We start from the raw sequence: 25,421 nt of genomic DNA, 5'->3' as shown, positions 1-25,421 counted from the left end.
ACCCTTCATAAAATAATTTCATATATTGCAACTGACTGGGTGTGCTCTCCTCTGTCGAGAGGAAAGAGCATTAAAGACAACTACTGAAGAGTGGAGATGCCTGTTAAAAAATGTATCATTACCATTTATTCTTTGCAGGTACTTTAAGCATAAGGTAATTGGAGTATTTCAAATCATTAAGATATTTTCTGCCATATTGCAGATTGTAATTACATCATAAAAATTTGTTGCAAATGCCAATTTCAAGTTCCGGATACCTTTTTCCAACCTTGCACTGAAAGGATTCGTGAATTTCAATTAGAATTAAACTTATTACATACATGCGGAAATCAGCAATACAGTATTACCAACAAGAAATATAACCATTACATACCAACATAATGTAAGGCCACAACTCCAGTTTCCCGTGTCATTCGAATTCCAATATTACTCTATTAACACAATAGCATCATTTCATAGTTCATGAAAAGTCTACATAGTTTAAAAAAACGTTACGGTTTAAAAATTGCAACTGTAACGGCTCGTAGACTTAAATACCTAACACGAAATACATTTAAAATTACATAGTAATATAAAGAGATAACAGTTGAACTTCGAACTTATTTGTACAACTACAGTATAATTATACTCTTCAGAAAAGAGTGTATGACATGCAGAATCCAGTAATGGTTCTATCAGATGACAGTTCCGATGAAAGAGAATGGGGTTTTGGGTTGTCGTTTAAAAGCTTTGGGTACTATGTCCAATAAGGGATATTCCACGAACAGTGCCAATTTCAAAGCGATTCATAATCCATGATATCTGGATCATCATTCATAAATACAAAATATATTTCTGCCGATGTCAACGGATTATCATCTTACTTTAAAACAATATTATATGCCTTGTAAACATTTGAGAGTCAGATCGTCACAATAAAATTACGATACTTCAACCAGAAAAACAATACTTTAATCTAAAATTACTTGCCGATCCCTGTATGGCTACTCGCGGAACACAGGTTTGAAACCATTGTACTAGACATGCAAAGGAACTGCAATGGCGTGAGTTCAGCATGGAGCCAAGCCTAACCTGAGATAACACACATCACATCGACAAACGTACAGATGATGTCTATTATTACAGTTAACTTTACATTTTAATTGTACTTGTACTGAACTATATGAACATAATCTAAGTCTGCACAATCTACCACCAAACATATAAGCAATCGTATTTTTTTTTGTCACCATGGATTTTTATTATTCCTTATCGGAAAAATGAGATAAAAAGCGAACATAATGAATGCAGGCTTTTTTTTTACTAATTTATGTTCAAATTATTAGGTACAATGATATTACAAATTGTAAGATTTAATTAATTTAATTAACAATTTCATTGGATTTGTTTTTCATCAAATAAATTAATTTATACGATTTGTATAGAACAGTTTTTGAACATTTTAGCATTTCCAAACGAAAAGAATGTTGAAGAGAAATTGATGTTCTTGACCATCGGTGACTTCATAAAAAACAGTGGTCCAAGGCAGAAATAAAAGAAGCAGTTCTAACAATGGCAGCTTACTAAATCGAATCAAAGCTCTACATCCAAGCAATGGTACACAAACTATTGGTATTAAGAAGTTATTTGTTATATAGCAAATAACTTTTTTAAAAAAGTTGAAGTGCTTCACTTTAATAACTTCACACACTGCTACCGTACATGCAGCAGTCTTCACTTGGCGTCAAATCTGAGCCTAACATCTCTTGTTACAAGGTTGCCGTCTTTTTATTCTACTTACTGACATGTAGTAGAATTACGCAGACTGTTGGTCTACCACAAAGTTATTTCATTTTCTTTACTACTTTTACTTTCCTATCGAGTTCTTTCTGTCAATGTTTACACTTTAAATATTACCGTCGTCATCACTAGCAGCATTATCATTATCAATAAAATAATAATAATAATAATAATAATAATAATAATAATAATAATAATAATAATAATAATAATAATAATAATAATCCAGTCTCTCACATCAGTTTCATCAGCATATCAACACCACCAACACCTCTACAATAACCCAAGCACATCGTCACCCCCTACAATAACAACAGGAGCACGTCACCAGCAACGCAAACACATCGTCACCACCTACAATAACAACACACGCTGTCACCAACAACACAAACACATCGTCACCACCTACATTAACAATACAAACACATTGTTATTAACAACGCAAAACATCGTCACCACTTACAATAACACACACACATCGTCACTAACAACGCAAATAAACAACATAAAAACATCGTCATCACCTACAATAACAACATAAACACATTGTCACCAACAACTTAAACAACATGAAAACATCGTCACGACTTACAATAACAATACAAACAACGCAAACACAACAACATCGTCACCAACAACACAAACACATCGTTACCAACGTCAGTCACAATACCAACATCCTTCCTTATCAACATCAACACTTAGATGCCATCGACTTGGGCCGGGATCGAACTGCAACCTCGGACACAGAAGGCCAGCACTATACCGACTGCGGCCGTATGTAATTAATTAATTATATTTTATTTAACGATGTTCGCAACTGCCGAGGTTATATCAGTGTCGCTGTATGTATGTATGTATGTATGTATGTATGTATGTATGTATGTATGTATTGCGTGTGTGTGTGTGTGTGTGTGTGTGTGTGTATGCATGTGTACGTGTGTGTCTCTCTCTTATTTGGCTCACTTGCATCGGTATATACCAGAAGTGGAAATCGATTACGTATTTCTTATTCTCTGTAAGTACCGAACACAACTTCGTGATTTTCTACTAGCTGGGATATCTCAGCAAACTGAAATTCATAATTTTATATTACATTCTATAATCGACCATCCGAGTCATATGATTTTTTTTTTTTTTTTTTTTTCGTAAAATGACTGGCAACTGACAGTCTGAGATAGGCAAATCTAGAATTTGTCACTAACTATAAGAAAACAATGTTTACATACAAATAGAAACTTGCTCACGTGCTTGTCTGTGCCGGCGACTTATTGATTGGTGCGCTATATAAGCTAAGTACAATGACCTGACCATAAAAGTAAAAGAAATCGCGCATGACGAGACGCATTCAGATAGGAAGGGGCGCGACTGGTTTAGCGACGTCAAGAACTTTTTGTAATTTCATTGTATCACGATAGAATGAGTAATTACCTTCCGTTGACCTATTTACACTATCACAGCTTTTCCAGTAAACCAGCCGTAAGCAATGGAAAATACCACAGAATTTCGTAAGATTCACTCGTTGCTCGAGCAAAATAAGTAAAAATATAAATGTAACTACTCTGCTTAGGAGGCTGCTCACGATATTCTCTCTCTTTTCAAGACCCTATTGACTTATTCCACTTAAACCTTGTCCGTATGCCCGACAGGAAATACGGACATGGCATACAATTGGTAGTCATTAAGAAAAGCTACTTGAACCGCCCATCACTCCCGTAGCTTGATAGTCGTTTACCAATTTCTCTGTCGACAGACAACCTTGGGCTACGGGACTGAATGGGCCGGAATTACGATCAGTGAAACCGGAAGCATGGCGTACTTTGTTGATTTTCGGTTGAATATGAAAATTCTATGAAAATGTGTTAGTATTTATAAATTAGTTACTGTATAATTAATAAAAAATAAGTTTTTAACAACTTCGAAGAGAAAATTAAAATTACCACTTTGACCCAGTCACAACACACGCTAAAATAATATTATAAAGTTAGTTTATTGTGAATTAAAGATCAATACCCCATAATTGAAGGGTTCAGAACCACAGTGGGCCAAGCGCCATTTACTAAAACCGTAGAAAACAAAGGTTAAAATGAAGTTATTACCATAATTCAATGGAAACATATAGCAAGTAATATAAAGTATACACATTAAAACTAAATGATATGTTAATCTTCATGGTATTCACTTAAATTTAACCCTTGCTTTCTCCGTTTTTAATAAATGGCGCTTGGCCCACTATGGCTCTGAACCCTTCAATTATATTGTATTAAATAATTTATCCCATTTTATTGAAATATTTCATACATGAAAGTTAATGAGACATTTATTGAAATGTATTTTATATTTACTTGTGAAATTAATAATAATAATAATAATAATAATAATAATAATAATAATAATAATAATAATAATAATGTGGAACGCCGTGAAAAGTACGTAATTAAGTAAATAATAATAATTATTTAGTTAATTTAATTTGATATTTTCTACTGCTTTAGCACAGTTGACACAATAAGAAATATGATTTGAAGAGGATATAGCCTAGAATGAAAATAGTAACCTCTCCGAAATCTATCACATTTTCCTGAATATTAAAGAAAGCAAACTTTAGTCAATATATGAGCCATTAGGAATGAAATTTCCGACATTCTGACATCCGAAATGAAAGAACTCAAATCTCTATACCGGATTATCACTGTGATTAAAAATTACTGGTATGACAAGTCGTCGTTGTTCCTGCAGTAACTCCTATGTGACATATTTATCGATTTTCAGATTTTTGCTCTATTAAATACCTTAAATAGTGATATAGCAAATAATACAATCTCCTGTATGTCATTATATTTCTTTATTTCGAAAATGTAAAAATTCACAGTCTCCTATGTACGGCTGCCATTGGATGAATAAATGTATTTTCTCTTCCTACTGAACAATTTTATATTTTGCACATAGGAGTTATTGCAGGAACAACGACCAAGTATAACGATGTGAATTAATATAATAACGATAATGTGAGCTGAGGATATGCTACACAAAGAAAAAAAATAGGAGAAATTATATAATTAAATATGCCGAATATGTTATCTGAGTAGAATTAAGGAATAAATTATGGCAGTATCCACTGAGATATCGAACGTGTAGGCCGGGCCGAAATATTCGTGTTGACTGTTGACAGTTCCTTAATCTCGGCAGAACTAACACGTCTTAACACGGATAAAAAGACATAGCACGTCGTTTTTAATGCAACAAAAACTGAAACTATTACTTCTAGAATCTAGATGAAAGAACAAGTTTTATCGAGAGGACGGACGGTCACTTGATTCTGCCGCAGATATGCAAGGTGCGGAGAAAGGTTAAGCAAGGACAACTCAACCCACATACTGCACACCGCCGCATAGTTGCCGTGTACTGCAAACGTGGTAATAAACACTGCATTCCTACACGCAAACGAATACAACACATTAGCGGTAAGGTTATGTACTGTACATACCGGGTTCTCCACTCTCTTGTCCGTGGGGAACTGTTCCAAGAAAACATATTGTTCATCCACTTCTTCTGCTTGTTCTATGGGGATGTCTTCAATCCCTCGCATATTTTTTCCACCCCCACAGCACGGCACACAACTCTTCCACCCCATTGTTGTCACATCACTGCGCTCCTACCGGAGCTCGAACTCGAATGCGCCTGCGTGCTGCACCTCGTTGCGGAAATATTTTTAACCCGGGTCAGTGCAGTGATAAATTTAAGACCTGACGGCACACAGCTGACGGAGACGCACCTTGGGGCCCGCACGTACAGGGAGATTCTGTAGCAAAGTTCAGTATTTTCAAAATACCTCCGTCATGCGTAATAGAGGGGCGTGCCTGCACTGCGCAGCGTACCAGCTGGTACCCACGACAAGACTGTCGCGTCGCACTGGCTTGTGTGTCGTGTCAGCTTCCTCCGTTTGGTTACCTCTTGTTTGAATGACGTATTGTTCCTTGCGCAAGCGTTGAATCACCATGGTTACAGAATGTTCGCAAAGAAATCTCGTGTTGTTCTTTTCGTGAATTGCTATATACTGTAGAGTGTAGATAACTGTTGTGTGAACATGGAAGGTCATCCGGATGCCGACGTAGCATGATTAAATCTCTATTACCACAAACAGTGATATGATAGAAGACGGTCGATTTAAATATGAGCGCTAGTTCATGGACGTTCTTACAATTTTGTTGTCTTAGAACCGGCAATTTATTTATGATGAATCTGAGAGGCACATCAGGCACAACTAAATTTTCATGCTAAAATTAATATTTTTATGTTAAGCAAAGTTTAAAAAATGTGTAGTACATATACAGTATATACATTCTTACTCGTTGCGAGGATTTTTCTTTCTGGGCAATAGATCAATACTTTGTAAGATTTTTGTGACATTGCATCAGCACGACAACGGTTTTCACCTGGAGCAACATCCTTGCCTTGTAAGCGGATGTTCGAGCTTCTTAGTTCATTGCTGTGACAACAATGTATTATTATTATATTATTATTATTATTATTATTATTATTATTATTATTATTTTGGTGGTGGTGATAGTAGTGGTGATGCCCGGTGTCAATGTTATTGTCGGTGCTATCGTATTTTCTCTCGACGGTGTTGTATTAGGGCCTATTTGTCAGTGGCTTTTACGTTGTTGTTGTTATTGTCCGGGTTTGGTGTTGTTTTGTCGTCGAAGCTAGTATTGTTGGTGTTGGTGTTGCTGGTGATTATCGGCGTTTTTGGTGATAATATTGTTGATATCGGTGTTTTTGATTCTGAAGAATGACGTATAATCTCCTTCAATATCTAATTATGTGAATATTAGGGGCAATAGGATGTTAGACAAGATTTAAATCACCAAACGTAGATCAGTTTCGTAACCTGTATAACATTAAAAGATAGCCTAGCACAGCAAGCGAGGGGACACCTGGTCATGTAGTCAACATGTTCGAAGCACATATCATATGGCAACATTGAATAAATGACACGTAAATCCAGTTTCGTTCATATGAAAGATAATTGATGAACTTCCACATTTCTCCATCCGTCTCATATCTCTAGCTATCAATCTACCTACTAATTTGTCTTATTATATCGACATATATGCAGTGCATACATTTTATCTTTCCACACTCACATGTGTGCAGCTGCGCTATGCGCTGCCAAGAGATTGGAAAGATAAAATGTATGCACTACCTCTATATATATATATATATATATATATATATATATATATATATATATATATATATACTGTAGTGGAGTAACGGTCAGCGCGTCTGGCTGCGAAACCAGGTGCCCGGGTCCGATTCCCGATTGGGGCAAGTTACCTGGTTGAGGTTTTTTTTCGGGGTTTTCCAACCCAATATAAGCAAATGTTGGATAACTTTCGGTACTGGACCTCGGACTCAGTTCACCGGCATTATCACCTTCATCTCATTCAGACGCTAAATAATCTAAGATGTTGATAAAGCGTCGTAAAATAATCTACTTAAATATATTGTGATTTTTATTTAGTAACAACAATGTAATTTATTCGTCACAACAATAATTCCTTTCTACAATTCGCCTTAAACGCTCTCGGCAACAATTGGATCTTCACTCAACACCGTATTCGTTATAGCACTCCACCGACGACAATGACAATTTACTTGGACTAGTACGAACAACAATTAACTGTTAATCTTAACTAATATTTACAAAGCACTATTTACAAATCAGAACTATCAGTTCTCAGTTCACAGTTCTTCTATCTCAGTCACTCGAGTTCACAGTATCTCGAACCACAGACCTTCAGTTACAGTTCACTGTACTCGAACTCGGGTCCCTCCAACTGCGGTCCACTGCACTCGAACTCAGGTCCCTCCAACTGCGATCCACTGCACTCGAACTCAGGCCTTCGGATGCTGACGCAGATGCGGACGCACACTCGAGTCGAACTCCGGCTGGCTTGCTTGCTCTGGCTTTCTCACTGACTGAATAACTGAAAACTCTAACTAACTAGTTCGCTGGCGCCTGCTCTTTTATAGCAAAATCATAGTTGCGAGAACCTTCTACAGGTGTGTAGAGAATTATCTAAATATCTCTACATCGACAGACGTCTGGAATATTCGGGAAGGTCGTTCCACATTCACTGCGTAGCAGCTGCGCGCGCAGACTCGTCGCGTGACGTAATACACCCTCTCTCCCTTCTCTCCACCGCGCGACGTCACTCAATGTTCCGTGGAGCCCGTGCGATCTGCTTTCATGCGGGACGCTGGTCGTGAGTTCGATTCTCACGTCGCTGTCACATTGCTCCCTCCTTAGGACTGCTCGTCTCGGGCAGTCCCTTGGTAGGCTGCTAGTCGGTCCAACGTTTGGGGTCCTCCGGCTGCTCCCTCCTTATGGTGGCGCCACCCCATCCTTGGCTTGGCTGGGCAGCGATACTCGTACTGCGTGGGCGCCATCTTGCTTTTCCCCTTGGCCCTCCAAGGGGAGCTCGCTGGCCACGGGTTGGTCCTCGGCGTCCATCAGGAACACTTCATCCCGACCAAGACGGAGTATACGGCGACGGACGTCCACCGTCGCATCGAATAACCGCATGGCGTCGAGTCCCAGGACGACGTCCTCGGTGATGTTGGCGACGAACACCCACATCTCCAGTTTCCTCTTCCCCAAGGTCAGGTCCAGGAAGACCTCTCTCTGGATGGGCAAGCTCTCGCCTGAAGCAGTCCGTAGCTCGTATTGGCGCAGCGGCGTCCTCCCAGGTAGGCCCCGCACGACGTCTGGTCTGGCGATAGTGAGCATCGCCCCGGTGTCCACCAATACTCTGCATGGATGGCCTCTTATCCGTCCTTCAGCAATCAGCCCATCGTCGCATCTTCTGTCGACCGGTTTCAGGACGAGCCGAGGGGACGGTGATGATGGCGCCGACGTGCTCCTCCTAGCATCGGCCCCCTCTCTCTCCTGACTGTTGCCAGGTCGGTCGCAACTCCTCCGCAGGTGCCCAGGTTTACCGCAGGACCAGCAGGTGGGCACCCGTCGTCTCCGTTGCTCAGGCGACTGTTGGTTTCTCTCTGTGTCAGCCACCTCTCTCTCCTGCCGGTGGCCGGAGCGGTCGCAGTCCCTCCTTAGGTGTCCCGGTCTCCCGCAGGACCAGCAGTTGGGCGTCCGTCGTCTCCGCCGCTCCGTTGACTGTTGGCGCTCCTCGACGTCGGCCACCTCTCTCTCCTGCCTGTGACCGGATCGGTCACAGTCCCTTCTCAGGTGTCCCGGTCTGCCGCAGGACCAGCAGGTGGGCGCCCGTCGTCTCCGCCGCTCCGTTGACTGCTGGCGCTCCTCGACGTCGGCCACCTCTCTCTCCTGCCTGTGGCCGGATTGGTCACAGTCCCTTCTCAAGTGTCCCGGTTTGCCACAGGACCAGCAGGTGGGCGCCCGTCGTCTCCGCCGCTCCGTTGACTGCCGCTCAGGTGGCTTCGGTTGGCGCCCCCCAGCATCCGTCGCCGTGACGCTCCTGATCCAGTGCGGTGCTGAGACTCCCGCCGCCGACTTGGCCGCCTCCATCCTGAGGGCCGCCGCCAGAGCTGCGTTGATGGTGCGATGCTCTGCCAAGAGTAGCTGTTGCTTTATTTCCGGGTCTCGAACTCCGCTGCCGAAGGTGTAGGCCGCCTCTCCAGCGATGAAGTCATTAGGTAGGCCCCTGAGCGCCTTATGGGCCAGTTGTTCCACCGCCATCGCGAATTCTTGCAGGGACTCGCCTGACTGTTGGACCCTCGTTTTCAGTTGGGTCCTGAATGCTGCAGCAAGTTGATGGTCACCATAACGTCCCTCCAAGGCCGCCAATATCTCAGCGGCTGTCCCATCTTCTGGAACGCTGTGAAGAATCTCCGACGCCTGTCCCTGAAGCGCGGCCAGCAGCTGAGTAGTTTTCTCTGCTGGCGTCCACCCATTGTGCTCTGCGATGGCCTCGAACTGGCGACGGAATATCGCCCAAGACGTCGTACCGTCGAACTTCGGCGTCTTGACGTCGTGATGTCTGGCTGCAGCCGATGGTTCCGCAGGGGCACTATATGGAGTCCTCAACTCTGTGGCCGCTTCTTGCATGGCACGTCGAACCTCCTCGGCAACTATCTGTTTCTGTTCTCTAGCCTGGCGATCCACCAACGCGAGAATGTGCTTGTTTTCCTCAGCGTGTTTATCCATCATCTCACTCGTCTTGTCCAGCAACTCGGTTGTCTGCTCTTGACGACGCTCGAGATCACGGATTTTGCCATCGAAATGGTCTACCTCCTGTCTCAATTCGGTTACTGTCTCGTTTATAGTTGTAAAATTCTTGTTTAGGTTGTCAAGATCGGCTTTGAGTTCGTCTTTCACGATGGCGACAATTCCATCTACGTGGGCCGAAACGCTTTCAATTTGCGAAGTGACGTCATCTTTCACTCCGCTTATGTCGCCTTTCACTTCACTTATATCGTTCTTGACCTCACTGATATGCTTGTTCATGTCGTTCATGTCGTCTTTCATTTCTGCTTTCATTTCCGCGATGGCTTGCAGGATCTGCTGTAGGTTCTCCATTGTCGATAATATCCCACTTCTGACACCAGTGTGAATTTTATTCGTTACAACAATAATTCCTTTCTACAATTCGCCTTAAACGCTCTCGGCAACAATTGGATCTTCACTCAACACCGTATTCGTTATAGCACTCCACCGACGACAATGACAATTTACTTGGACTAGTACGAACAACAATTAACTGTTAATCTTAACTAATATTTACAAAGCACTATTTACAAATCAGAACTATCAGTTCTCAGTTCACAGTTCTTCTATCTCAGTCACTCGAGTTCACAGTATCTCGAACCACAGACCTTCAGTTACAGTTCACTGTACTCGAACTCGGGTCCCTCCAACTGCGGTCCACTGCACTCGAACTCAGGTCCCTCCAACTGCGATCCACTGCACTCGAACTCAGGCCTTCGGATGCTGACGCAGATGCGGACGCACACTCGAGTCGAACTCCGGCTGGCTTGCTTGCTCTGGCTTTCTCACTGACTGAATAACTGAAAACTCTAACTAACTAGTTCGCTGGCGCCTGCTCTTTTATAGCAAAATCATAGTTGCGAGAACCTTCTACAGGTGTGTAGAGAATTATCTAAATATCTCTACATCGACAGACGTCTGGAATATTCGGGAAGGTCGTTCCACATTCACTGCGTAGCAGCTGCGCGCGCAGACTCGTCGCGTGACGTAATACACCCTCTCTCCCTTCTCTCCACCGCGCGACGTCACTCAATGTTCCGTGGAGCCCGTGCGATCTGCTTTCATGCGGGACGCTGGTCGTGAGTTCGATTCTCACGTCGCTGTCACAATATATATATATATATATATATATATATATATATATATATATATATATATCTCGAACTACTTACCCGTCTGCCCTCTGTCTAAATCTATCGGATCCGCCGGCGTAGCTCAGGCTGTAGCGCGTTTACTGTTGATTCGGCTGGATCGGACGTGGATTCGATTTCCGCGTGGGTCGATTATTTGATTGGGTTTGTTTTCGAAGTTTTCTCCAACTGTACGACGTATAAGGGTAAATGAATAAGTTTCCGGACTGACCTGTATGTAAGCAACACATAGGGCATAGGAAAGGGTGAAGTTATCTAGAACCAGGGAAACGCCTGGAATCCATGCTAAATGCATCACTTGAAAGGAAGAGAAGAAGACTAGCCGTAAGGCTGTATGGAGAGATCCCAGGAAAAATCGCAATAGATTCTTGACATATTTGCACAAAATCACGTGTATAAATTCAGTTCTTAAAGACAATCTGACACTGCTTGGTAAACTACTGCTCAACAGACATGGAAGAAATGATCTTCAGTGACTCGAGCATGCATGTTTAACGGTACAATAAATACAGTTCGGAAATATATTGATTGCATCATTTCACCAAATGTACTATCTCGCTATCACAAATTCTATCTATGCTAAATAACCTAGTAGTTGATAAATTTTCGATAAATAAGCGACTAAGAATACCTCTCGATCTACTTACCTACCCATTTACTTATATATTTCTATATAGGCTTACCTATCGATCTACCTGTATATATACCTATCGATCTACTACTCGTCTGTACACATATCTGTCTGTCTGACCGTATATCTATCTTTCTCTATCTACTCATTTCTTTATAAGAAAAAGCTTAGATCTATAATACAAATCTGTGCCCATAACATAATCGAAGTATACGTAATCTTTTCTCGACTACATCATGAAGTAATAATTTTTTCCAACACTTTATTCATCATTGAAAGTCCTCTGACCGTAAAGTTTAGAACATAATAGCACAAATTTCATGTCGTGCGCTGTGTACTTCCGAAGATAAACCTTCGTTACCATTCAAGTTGCCTTTACTTGCGTATCTCATAATTACAAGGACTCCCCGTTTCACGCGAAGCACATAATTGGTCTTAATAACTGACCCAAATAATGCGCCTGTAAGAAGCTTCAATCACAATTTGCAGACACCCATATTAATCACTCATTCCTGTTGGGAGATGGGACACAAATGACGTGACCCCCACTTACGTCGAGTCGCTCAATTTCACTTTAACTAGCAAGTGAAGAGCCGAAATAATAATAATAATAATAATAATAATAATAATAATGAAATAAAATAAAATAAAACCATTAAATCCAGTTTTCACGAGTTTTATAAAATTACAATAGATTTGTTACCTTTAACTGTTCGTCCTACAACTCTGAGCTAAATACTGGCAACACTGTATGTTTGTATTTATAGCTATACACAAAATATTTTACTTTCACTGCCAGTTCATTCGATGATGATGATAAATATTTGTGGATTTAAATTGTTATGAATTGAATGAGAGATGTATACAGTATTTATATAAACTAATCTGCATTAAATTGCGGGTGACATTGTCTCTACTCAACAATGGTACTGGCACTGGCCATTCTAACCATTGATTTTCAACAGGATTGGATCCGGAATGGGTCCTTGCAGTTAGGCCGTTTAGGCTTATTGTATGCTCTATATGCGATGATTGGCCAAGTGCGACGAATAGCCTGGGTGACATTCGTGAATCCGACGCGGGCCATCCTTCCTGAGCCCTGCAGTAAGGTCCCATCTACTGACGAGCCCGAAGCCCTTAGAACCTAGATCAGCATCGGAAACTCATATTACCCCCATGACATCACCCCAGCCTAGTTTTATTATTGCAAATTATAGATGAAATGATGGGGAAGTGGAGTGTGTTTGTGGAATGAGAGGAAAACGGGAGTACCCTGAGAAAAACCCCTCCGAAACGTCTGTTTTGTTCCCCACAAATTCCACCAAGACCTGACCGAGGATTGAACCAGGGCCGCCTGGATGGAAGGTAGCACTGTAACCACAGACACAGCCATTCTAATCATTACAAATTAATAAAGTAACACAATGCAATTATATGAACATTTTAATGAAGTAGAACATACAAACTGAAAACAATTGAACATATCAGCAGTAACAAGAAGGATGTCAACGTTTTTTTGTATTTTTGAACTTCTTCAATGCGAACAGTTTCATTCTTCATCCGGTATGAAATATTCAGAATGTCTCAGATGCAACTAATGCTGCATAAAACTTCCTATCGATATTTCAGCAACACTCTGCAAAGAAACTCGTGAATGTCTGGAGTTTTAACCAGTTATTTAACGACGCTTTTTCAACTACTAGGTTATTTAGAGTGGATGAATTTTACAATAGCGAGGTATTTAATAATGAACCAAAGATTCGCCTTACTGCTGGGGGGAAAATAATTAGCCCAAGCGGAAATCGAATTACCCCAATTTGATACTGTTTGAGCTACGCCGGCAGCATTAAAGGTTTGTTCTTCGTCATTATGATGTGCTGCGCTGTCTTAAGTATAGAAGTCTGACGGCTTGCTGAAACGACGTTATGGGTAGTTACATATGCATGCGTCGAATGCCTGGTCGAAGAAGACCCTTCCTCTTTCTACAAGAGAAGGATTGGGCTAAGAGTGTCACTTCGATAGAGATATGGAAGTCCTTTATACAGGGACATCATTTTATTTTTACTTCAATTTTTATTGTACCTGAGTTTTTTAATGTACTTCACTCCCACCCCTTCTACTAATGAAGTTCCAACTCCACACAGAACCAAGACCGCAGATAGTAAGCAGTACTGAGTTACTGAGTATAGTACGTTCCAGAAATATGTTCGCGTTTTCCAGTAACGAAAGAGCTTTCAATATTGAATCATATTTTCGCACAGGTACTGTCCGTTTGCCTATGTCGCATCCCGATTTCCCCCACCTGCTTCTGCTCGCCCCTCTGTAAAAGCTGGGCTGTTTTAGCTCTTTTCTGAAAACATTAATTTCTCTTAGGAATTGGACGTTTACGTAATATTATACAGCTGTTTAATTTAACTTAAATAAAAGGGCCTCGTTACGTAATTAACTGTCACGTGTTTTCCTCCCTTTCTACAATCCTGCGGCATAACCACTTGGACGGACAGTAGATAGCATGTCTGAGTAATTTTATATTTTCGGGTCGGGCAGAAGTGAAGATTAAATTTACAGTACGTAGAGTAGGTACAGAATTATTTCAACATAAGTTACTAGTACGAAGGACGAAACTGGAAATTTCAATTAGATGCAATAGTCTATAGTGCGATAATATACACAAAAGAACTGAAGCCTGTATCGAAATGAATGACCACCATTTTCAAAATTGTGTTTAAATATTCATATTATGATTATTTTTCAATTTAACTTCTTTCTCTATATTGTACGCTAATGTGCTGTAGACAGTATAATATACATTGCATAATGAATACGTTCGCATGGATAACTCACTTCGTGAGTAAAAACACTTATTCTTAATACAGTACTGTACTTTGATTAAAGAAAAACCTAATGAAAATTATCAAACTCAAAATCGCGATATTTCCTAGTTTACGTAAATGGATGAACTACTTTTCTTCCTTCCTATACCTAGTAGAGTAATTTGTGTTTTACGCCAGTATCATCGAACTCCAGTCGTGGAGGGGGGAGCAAGCGGTGTTTCCGGTTCTCTAAAGGTATAGACAGGTTAATATTAAAAATGTTAGTAAAAATAAAATGATGTCCCTGTACAATACATATATTTTAAATGTCTCAAATTCTGTAACAGTTTGTAAATCGAATGTCATGTACTGATATATTAACAAGAAAAGTTATCTCTAAGTCAAAATTTAAAGGACAAATTTACACTTCTATTTAGACATGTCACTTATAATAATCGATCGTAACTCAGCAACAGGCTTCAGTGCTGGATACTGTAAGGCCCGGATTCTAAGATTCAAATCATCTACTGCTGCTGCTGCTGCTGCTGCTGCTGCTGCTGCTGCTGCTGCTGCTGCTGCTGCTGCTGCTGCTGCTGCTGCTGCTGCTGCTGCTGCTGCTGCTGCTACTGCTACTGCTACTGCTACTGCTACTGCTACTGCTACTGCTACTGCTACTACTACTACTACTACTACTACTACTACTAATAATAATAATAATAATAATAATAATAATCATTATCCTCTTGTTATTTTTGCATTCAAATATAAGGTCTAATGGTCTATTACAGACGTTCTCAATCTGGTGGAGCTCTTTTAATGGTAATTGGTGCTCTTGCCATAAGAGTAAAAAGTGCCCGCGAGCACAAACTTTTGGGAGGTGCTTTTTACAATTCAAAATTCGTTGTATGAGCCGTAACAAATAGTATTCCTATCCGTCCGTTATAATATCTTAGGAACCTGATAAGCCATCTCGTACTTCACAGTGTAGAACCCCTTTCAATTCTGTGTGGACTTAATCATAAAAATCGATTATTCACGAGAATACTATGATTCCTCGTGCTGAACTTCAATTGATAGATCTCCAGTCCTCCTTAGTTTCGAAATACAGTATTCGTTTTCAAAAGGAGAAATTCATAGGAATAGAAGATACAAAAAGACTCCAAATACTACCAAGTTTTTCTCTCAAATGTCTATGTTCGGGACAACCGATCTATGGTAAGAAACTTTCTCACTTATAAAATACCTCAAGAACAAAGCAAGATCACGAATAACTAAGTTCACATCTGCAGGACTGGTTACGTGTAGCTATAAGCGACTTCTCCTCGGACATCACTGAAATTCTGAGTAACATTCAAGTTCAAGGAAATCATTACCCAAGTGAGTGTTTTCTAAATGTATTTATGATTATTTATTTAATTTAAGTATTCATATAGGCCTATTAAACTTATTCATGCTGATCGCTCACTTATTACATGTGGGCGGTGCTCACAATCTTCAAAAGGTTGAGAACCCCTGGTCTATTACGATGTCAGTACTGAAATTTCAGTCCATCTCTTCTCTGAACAACGCATGGATCTCTTCCCATATATGGATGGTAATGAAGTATTTTTTTTTTTTTTTTTTTTTTTTTTGGAGATTCTACGTGGATTCATACGCTGTTACATGATTTTCCAGTAGAGCGGATAATTATTTATAAAATGTATAACAGGTTGTAACTGAAGTTTCTGTTCTTTTATGACCCCAAAGAGTAAATCCCGCCATTGTTCTCATAAATTTCATTTCTTTGATTGTAATTCGATGTATATCTCTATTTCTTATTGTCCATGTCTCATTTCCGTGATATAATATAGGTCCTGCTACTTATATCTTTCTGATCTTGAAATCAGAATTTCTTCACATTTCAAATTCTGGTGAAAATAAATAAAAAATAGGTAGAAAATAAACATACCAGTATTCTTGGTTGATGGCACAAAAATCCTAAATTAATACTTTAATTCTAAAATCCTGCATGTCTATGTCAGTGTTATTTTGAAGACAAGGATCGAGTTACTTTTTTTACTTATAAGTTTACCTCGCGGACTGTAGCGATTTTATGATGCATGAAGTCTAATTTGAATTGAGACGAAATAATCCGATACATCAACTCATATATTATGATCTGTCATTAATTTGTTGTATACGCGATGAGAGTGGCACAGATAGGAATAAGAAATTGATAACATTATGACGACCTTTGTTATAAACTCGAAATCCATACAGTCCCTAGTGAGATCGAGTGTCCATTTGTCTGCTGAAGTAGGGTTCCGAAAAGACTGCGTTGCAATCGAATAAAATCGCCCGTATATCTTGCGATGTGTAGCACAGGTTTTCAATCTTGAATTGAATTTTAAATGACTGAAGGAAAGTTTTTACCACTGAATATTTCGCCAAGTATTTTGTTGCACACACTATTTAAAAGGTGTAAATCTAGCTTTCAAGGGAAATACTGATATAAAGGGAGAAATTGAGTCGGGGATCTGGTAGAGTTCCTGGGTAGCTCAGTTGATAGAGCATTGCCACGTTTAGCCAAAGGTCCCGGATTCGATACCCGGACCAGGAACAATTTTTCCTTTGAAATTATTCAAATCAGCTTCACAGGGAGCTACACCTGAAAGCTAGATTATCATAATACACATCACTGTTCATTAACAGAAAAACACAATTCAAGTCACACAGAGTTTGTGTGCACTCAATGTTGGTTGCTTGACGGTTGTCTGCACACTTTGAGGTCTGTGGATATAAAGGGAGAAATTGAGTCGGGGTCTGATAGAGTTCCTGGGTAGCTCAGTTGGTAGAGCCTTGGCGCGTTTAGTCAAAATTCCCGGGTTCGATATACAGCCCGGGAACAATTTTTGCCTTGAAATTATTTAAGAGGTGTTACATAATTATTTTGAAAATTGTTCTTGATTAAGAGAAAATGATTATCACTAACATTCATAAGTATTCAATGATTGATATGAATGTTGTAATACACCTGAAGCATTTTGTAGGTTGTCCAAAAACAGACATGTTGCGAATGAATGTTGTAGGCTAGTAACTATCGAAGAGTTTTCGTTGCCTTATAAAAATGTGAAATGACAGGTTTAAAGATGACATATGAGGCATTCAAAGCTGAAGTGGATCAAGTCACAAATTTCTTAAATTGAGTTTAATTCATTTTCTGATTATCTGAAGTTGGATCTTTTCCGAGCAGTAATGGCTCTAGTCTTAATTCCATATATTCGCCGGTAGGTGACACCAGTCACTTTTGGCTCAGATTATTTGTTCACGATGTTCTGAGCCATAGTGGATCGTCACCAAAGCGTTGCATCAATTAACATCACAATTGTTTATATTTTATAAATCTAGAATTGGAGAATGGAGCAAGATAATCCACTAGAGCAAGTTAACTTTAAGTCATGTTTTCTCACAACTACGTCCCATGGACTTGATCCACTTTAGCCCTGAACGCCTCATATACAAAGTCCACCGATTTACCATAGACTAAGTTATAGTTTTATGTCTACGCGTGTTTTACATGTTTTTTTTTCATACAGACTATGTGGATTATATAGACACTGTAATCTATCAATGAATAAATGTTGTTTATGTGTATACTATCGAACTTTACGAGTAGAAGCATATCACTGACAGTTGACACAAAAACAGTGTTTTTAATATAGGCGTAGCCGGAAATATTCGTATCGGTGTGCCAAAGGTAATTTAACCCTCTCCCCTCACTATAACATTCCCATATGGATCGGTCCCGCCAGATGGCACATGAAAACCAGCGATTTCCGACCAGGAAAAGCTATTTCTGCGAAAGGGCACGATTAACACATTATACAAGTATACACAGTGGCGCAACAACGGGGGGGGGGAGGTAAGGGTGTAAGATTTACCCTCTAAAATTCAGAATGATAAATTGTATAATTTTCACCCTTGTGAAACCAACATTTCAAGTTTATTATTTATTCTAATGAGATGAAATAATTTCAAAGTCACTTTACTACAATAACAAAAATAGCAAAATGCGAAACATTGTGACAATCACAAGGTACGAGTGCTCTTTTGACAATTAATAGTGATTATTAATTCACTACAGTTTACCTGACATTCGCCTTTCGGCTGGAGAAAATCTCGGAAAAACCCAACCAGGTAATCGGCCAAGCGGGGATCGAACCCGCGCCCGAGAGCAATCCGGATCGGCAGGCAAGCGTCTTAGTCGATTGAGCTACGCTGGTGGCATTTCGGTATTGGATATGATTTAAAATATATAAATAAAATTGGGACAGTGTTTTCGTTTACAAATTTATAACACTAGTTGGCCCGCGCGGCGTACGAGTAGGCCTATTGCCTGTTTCTACAGTCGCCCACTCTCACCCCCTTTGCCAACACCGGTAACTAGGACATCATCAACACAATTAGCGAATGCCTCGGATGTGGTGTTCTTAGAACGAAAATCGATTGCGAGATACGCAATATTAAAACAGCGTCGTCTAATATAATAGATAATCAACAATGAAATAATGTGAAAGCTAATTATGTGAAATGCTGACATTTCAGTTTTAGCAACACGTAAGAAATTATTAAATTTATACTGTACTTGCAGTGTGTTTAAAACTGACTTTTTTCTACAACGTGATCTAAATCTGACATCTTTTTTCATAGTCGCTTTGACTCTAGGTCACACCGCGTTCAGCTTCAGTTACGTAACTTGGTTTCAGCCATTTCTTAATTAAGCTTCTATTAGATATAACCAGGGAAAGGATTTATATGTAAATACATATTTACTTATAAAGCTAATATAATTTATATTTTGCATTATCTTTATGTTTCACAATGTGTAGGGTTGAAAAATCCTACTTTTATTTTCCATATTTTTCCATATTTTAGAGTTTAGTACATATTTTCGTTAATTTCCATATATTTTCCATATTTCATATAAAACAGTCCATATTATATTAGGTTTAACAATAAAACAAAACAAAATTCCATTAACTTTTAAAAATACATTTCAACAATAGAGATTTAAACACATGTTCAGTAATCCCTTTAACATCAGAGTTATTTGAAAATTAGCAGTCCTATCAACAATGGGAAAGTAAGTTACAAAACTGTATTAATTTAATTTAAAATTTTTAACAGACTTCAGTTGTGCAGCTCAACAGTTAAATGCCAGTCAGAGTACACATAGGTTCAGTTTTGTAAATCATACTATAAAGACGGTAAATATGCCAAAAGTACGTCATTCAGTCAATTTAAAATCAAAACTAACAAGTTACATTTCAGAATTTAAAGAAGATGGTTTATCAACTGACAATAAAATATTATTTTGTAATTTGTGTCAGTGTGCAGTATCATCTACACAAAAGTTCCTGGTGCAACAACACATTACAACTAGTAAACATCAGGCCAACAAACAACTAAATTCCAAGCAGAGACAATTGTTTTTAACACAACCAACAACATCGAATGTAAGATCTGAGTTTAACATCGACCTGTGCCGTTCTCTCATCTCTGCTGATATTCCTCTCTACAAACTAAAGAATAAGGTCTTCAGGGAATTCCTTGAAAAATATACTCAACATACAATCCCGGATGAGTCAACACTTAGGAAGACGTATGCTCCATCCATCTACGATGAGACAATACAGAAGATAAGAGATGAAATTAAAGATAGTTCAATTTGGGTTTCCATTGATGAGACTCCCGACAAAGAAGGTAGACTTGTTGGTAATGTAGTTATCGGTTTGTTAAGTGAACAATATTCTGAACGAATTCTTTTACATTGTGATGTTCTAGAAAAGTGCAATAACAAAACTATAGTTAAACTGTTCAACGAAGCTATGGGTATCCTGTGGCCAAAGGGTATTATGTACGATAATGTGTTATTCTTTATTAGCGATGCTGCCCCTTATATGGTCAAAGCTGGACAAGCATTATCTGTTGTATATCCTAAATTGACTCATTTTACTTGTGTGGCGCATGCATTTCATCGTGTGGCAGAAGTGGTCAGAGACAATTTCCCTAAAGTAGATTTGTTGATTTCATCAGTGAAAAAAGTATTTCTCAAAGCTCCCAGTAGAGTTAACGTGTTGAAAGAAATGTACCCTGAAATTCCATTGCCACCAAAGCCAATTTTAACTAGATGGGGTACATGGCTAGAAGCAGTTGAATATTATGCCGAACATATAGACTCTATTAACAATGTTCTCCTTGCATTGGACTCTGAAGATGCAGTCTCAATTGATACTGCGAAAACAGTTACCTGTGACATAAGTGTGAAGAATGACTTAGCTCACATTCAGCATACATTTTCATGCATCATAAAAACGCTCAAAAGTCTCCAAAATAGGCACCTTTCACTATCTGAAAGTTTTGAAATTATAAATAGTACTGTGGAACAACTGAATCGTGGTAGAGGTAAAGTTGCAGATGCAGTAAGAGCTAAGGTGGACACTGTACTTTCAAAAAACCCTGGATATGAAGAACTACAAAAGGTTGTTGCTGTGATGAGTGGTGAATCAACAGTGAAGATTAACTTGGACTTATCCCCAGCAGACATTGTGAAATTGAATTATGTACCAGTTACTTCTTGTGACGTCGAACGCTCTTTTAGTCAGTATAAATCTATCCTCAGAGACAATAGAAGAAGATTCACTTTTCAGCACTTGAAAGAAATGTTTGTAACCTATTGTTATGGTAACAGACAATAAAAATTGTGTTTTGTTGAAACTACATTGGAAGATAAGGTACGTCCATTATATTTTTTGTTTAGTTTGATTAAAATGTACCAATATTTAACGTACATAGTCATTTTTTTATAATTTTAAGTCCATATTTAATTCCATATTTTGGTAAAAATCCATATTTAATTCCATATTTTGGTAAAAATAACTACATATATATTTACATATTTCATATATTTTTAGTCCATATAAATCCGTTCCCTGGATATAACAATAGGACAATGCATTAATTAAGTATTGCAATACGAAGCCGTAATACGTGAAGAAATTCTGCAACACATCCCGGTTTATGTCGCAGATGTGTGATCTGCCCGTCTTCAAAACTAATATTCAATAATGAGTTCACACTCATATGGAGTATACAATTTCCATATTTACATAACAATCAAACTACTTTTCTATTGTCTATTAACGTATACGAAAAATGCTACGTTGCAGACGGCGAAAGGAAATATGCTAAAATCCTCGATCTCAGATGACGTATAGAATCTGTCTAGCAAACAAAATTCTTTATCTCGGCAATGCAGCTCGCAAGATGACGACTGTAGTCAGTTTAATTTTAGACTGTCTGCATATACAAGCTCTCGTCAGTTTTGGACGGATGAGATGAAAAATGAGAAAAATACTTGTAACGAAAATAATCACGTTTCATAAGAATCCAGTTCTCTATAATGTTGTGAATGTTATTTTATTACCGTTTATAGTTTACTTTGTTTAACCATAATTCAAAAGAGATACCCAAATAAAATCATTTAATAATCGCCCAAGTAAGATGTCTTCCATTCGTCATGTCTTGGTGACCACCGGGTTCTACAACGCTTCTTGAGGGATGAGGTTCTTCTTCTACGATGCTGCCCGCATTTAGTTCAGGGTGTCCAAGCTGCGGCGTCGTACACTTTGGCAAAGCATATTGTACAGGTGTTCAATAGGATTTGAGTCTGGGCTGCGTACTGACAGTCCAGGGTTGGTATCCCGATGCAGCGAGCAGCATGGGCGGTATCATGCATAAACATACAATTTTCGCAGACGAAGGGAGCGAAAAGGATTACATGGTCTGCTAACACTTTCACTATGTATTGGTGTGCATTCAGAGTGCCTCCATCGACGAAAACAAGCTCCGTTTGGGCTCCAAAAACTAATATCGCCCGATACCATGATAGCGTTCTTTCGGGGATGTTACTTACTTTACTTTTGAGGGCCTTTCCACTTTTCAGTGGTTACCCTTTATTCCCATTTTCCATCTGCGCCTGTCATTCCAATCCTGCTCATTTAGTCCCCTATCATTCATCATCCTCAATATTCCTGCTCTCCATGAATCTCTAGACCTTCCTCGTTTCCTTCTACCAGCTGGAGACCACTGAAGTAGCACATTTGGCCATCTCCCCTCATCCATCCTCCTTACATGACCATACCACTGAAGTTGTCTATTCTCAATTCTTGCAATCACCAATTCTTCCATGTTCATTATCCTTCTAACATCCTCATTTCTTCTCTTTTCCAGCCTGGATATTCGGGGAAGTTGCTAGGCCAATATCGCTTCCCACGCTTTCTTCAAAATCTTTTTCTACCATTAGGTGACTGGAAGCAAAATCGTGACTCATCCGTGAACAGCACCATTGACCACTGGTCCACAGTCCATATCCAGTGTTGACGCGCGAAATGTAATCGCGCCCCCAGTGCTGGGGGGAGCTATGGAGAAATTTATTACAGGTCTTCTACAAATCATATTGGCTTCCTGAAGTCTTCGTCTAACATTCCTCTCACTCACTGTAACTTTCCTCACTGTTTCGAGACGATTTCTGGTCTGGTCATGTGGAGATATCGGAAGACATGGAGAATCAGAAACCTGTCATCCCCGGTGAATGTTGATCTACCATGGTCTGATTTCGGTCTCTGTGGTAAGTATCCAGTTCACAGAATCGTCGTAGGGCACGTTGGATGCTTCCAAAAGACACGCCGATGACATCAGCCTCAAAACAAATGATTCATCCATCATCAACCAACGCGAACATTATAAGACATCTTAACTTATCAAATTCAAAATAGAAACTGAAGAAAAACGTTGACTTAGGACTAGAGAACGGAATTTTAGGCCCTATAAAGTAGCATTTTAGGCGCCTAAAATAGGCTCTTAAACTCCTTTATTTAGGCTCTAAAAAATAAAAAAGTTATTTTTGTTAAATAATGTCACTAATATAAGAGTGTTTTTCATTCACCAATTACATTTCCATAGTTTGCTTCACAGTAGATGATCAGCACATATTGTGGCTATTGTGTCGCCCACTTCTGTACATATAAATGGTGAGAAAAAAAGGAAGGGGTTGTTATCTGTCTTGGAATGTAAGAGAATGCTTATTCGGGTACAACCCAGCGAGTTTGTGTTAAATTGCTGACATACAGAGGAAGATATATTAATAATAATAATAATAATAATAATAATAATAATAATTTGTCCCACAAGAGTTCTTTTAGATACCAGTAAATCTACTGACATGAGCCTGTCGCATTTAAACACGCTTAAATGCCATTGATCTGGGCCGGGATTGAACCTCGAGCACAGAAGGCACAGAAGACTACGCTACCCAGGCCGACTGAAAGTTGGAATTTTAGGATTGAAAGATTGTAAGAATGAGAAGGGGTGGCCCGGAGGTACTTCTCTATTGTGTTGTTCACTGCTAGGAAGGAATTGTTATCCGTCTTGGAATGCAAACGGTACAGGTTGTTAAGAAAAACAGTAAACAGTTACGAAAAATGATGCAAAAAAAACTTAAACATAGGCACTAACGTTGAAATGGGTATTTTTATGCACTATAAAACCTCTTTATTTATACAGGGACATCATTTTATTTTTACTTCAATTTTTATTGTACCTGAGTTTTTGAATGTACTTCACTCCCACCCCTTCTACTAAGGAAGTTCCAACTCCACACAGAACCAAGACCGCAGATAGTAAGCAGTACTGAGTTACTGAGTATAGTACGTTCCAGAAATATGTTCGCGTTTTCCAGTGACGAAAGAGCTTTCAATATTGAATCATATTTTCGCACAGGTACTGTCCGTTTGCCTACGTCGCATCCCGATTTCCCCACCTGCTTCTGCTCGCCCCTCTGTAGTAGCTGGGCTGTCTTAGCTCTTTTCTGAAAACATTAATTTCTCTTAGGAATTTGAAGTTTACGTAATATTATACAACTGTTTAATTTAACTTAAATAAAAGGGCCTCGTTAAGTAATTAACAGTCACGTGATTTCCTCCCTTTCTACAATCCTGCGGCATAACCACTTGGACGGACAGTAGATAGCATGTCTGAGTAATTTTATATTTTCGGGTCGGGCAGAAGTGAAGATTGAATTTACAGTACGTAGAGTAGGTACAGAATTATTTCAACATGAGTTACTAGTACGAAGGACGAAACTGGCAATTGGAATTAGATGCGATAGTCTATAGTGCGATAATATGCACAAAAGAACTGAAGCCTGTATCGAAATGAACGGCCACCATTTTCAAAATTGTGTTTAAATATTCATATTATGATTATTTTTCAATTTAACTTCTTTCTCTATATTGTACGCTAATGTGCTGTAGACAGTATAATATACACTGCATAATGAATACGTTCGCATGGATAACTCACTTCGTGAGTAAAAACACTTATTCTTAATACAGTACTGCACTTTGATTAAAGAAAAACCTAATGAAAATTATCAAACTCAAAATCGCGATATTTCCTAGTTTACGTAAATGGATGAACTACTTTTCTTCCTTCCTATACCTAGTAGAGTGATTTGTGTTTTACGCCAGTATCATCGAACTCCAGTCTTGGAGGGGGGAGCAAGCGGTGTTTCCGGTTCTCTAAAGGTATAGACAGGTTAATATTAAAAATGTTAGTAAAAATAAAATGATGTCCCTGTACCTACATTTCCATGAAAAATGATAATATTAAATCTCAAGCCTGTATGTATCAAGGAAAAAAATAAGTTTTTGCCCAAATTCTGCTCTCTACTTATGACAGATAATGTGACACAC

General features: G+C 39.1%; 1 protein-coding gene across 3 annotated transcripts in view; it reads right to left on the bottom strand.

Moving 5' to 3' along the window:
* LOC138696661 (galectin-6-like) overlaps positions 1-25,421 on the bottom strand; it is a 60,104-nt gene that overhangs the window by 20,186 nt on the left and 14,497 nt on the right. The window contains exon 1 of one of the 3 annotated variants that reach the window (XM_069821887.1): positions 5,267-5,723. The exons of 1 other annotated variant lie outside the window; for it this stretch is intronic. In XM_069821887.1, coding sequence (XP_069677988.1) covers positions 5,267-5,413 — 147 coding nt within the window. In that variant the 5' untranslated portion in view covers positions 5,414-5,723. Of the gene's footprint in view, positions 1-5,266; positions 5,724-25,421 lie in introns of those variants that run through there. One more of the 3 variants, XM_069821889.1, reaches the window with a different exon arrangement.

This window comes from Periplaneta americana, chromosome 3 (assembly GCF_040183065.1).
Source record: "Periplaneta americana isolate PAMFEO1 chromosome 3, P.americana_PAMFEO1_priV1, whole genome shotgun sequence".
Taxonomy (NCBI): domain Eukaryota; kingdom Metazoa; phylum Arthropoda; class Insecta; order Blattodea; family Blattidae; genus Periplaneta; species Periplaneta americana.
This window is presented reverse-complemented; position numbering and strand designations above follow the sequence as displayed.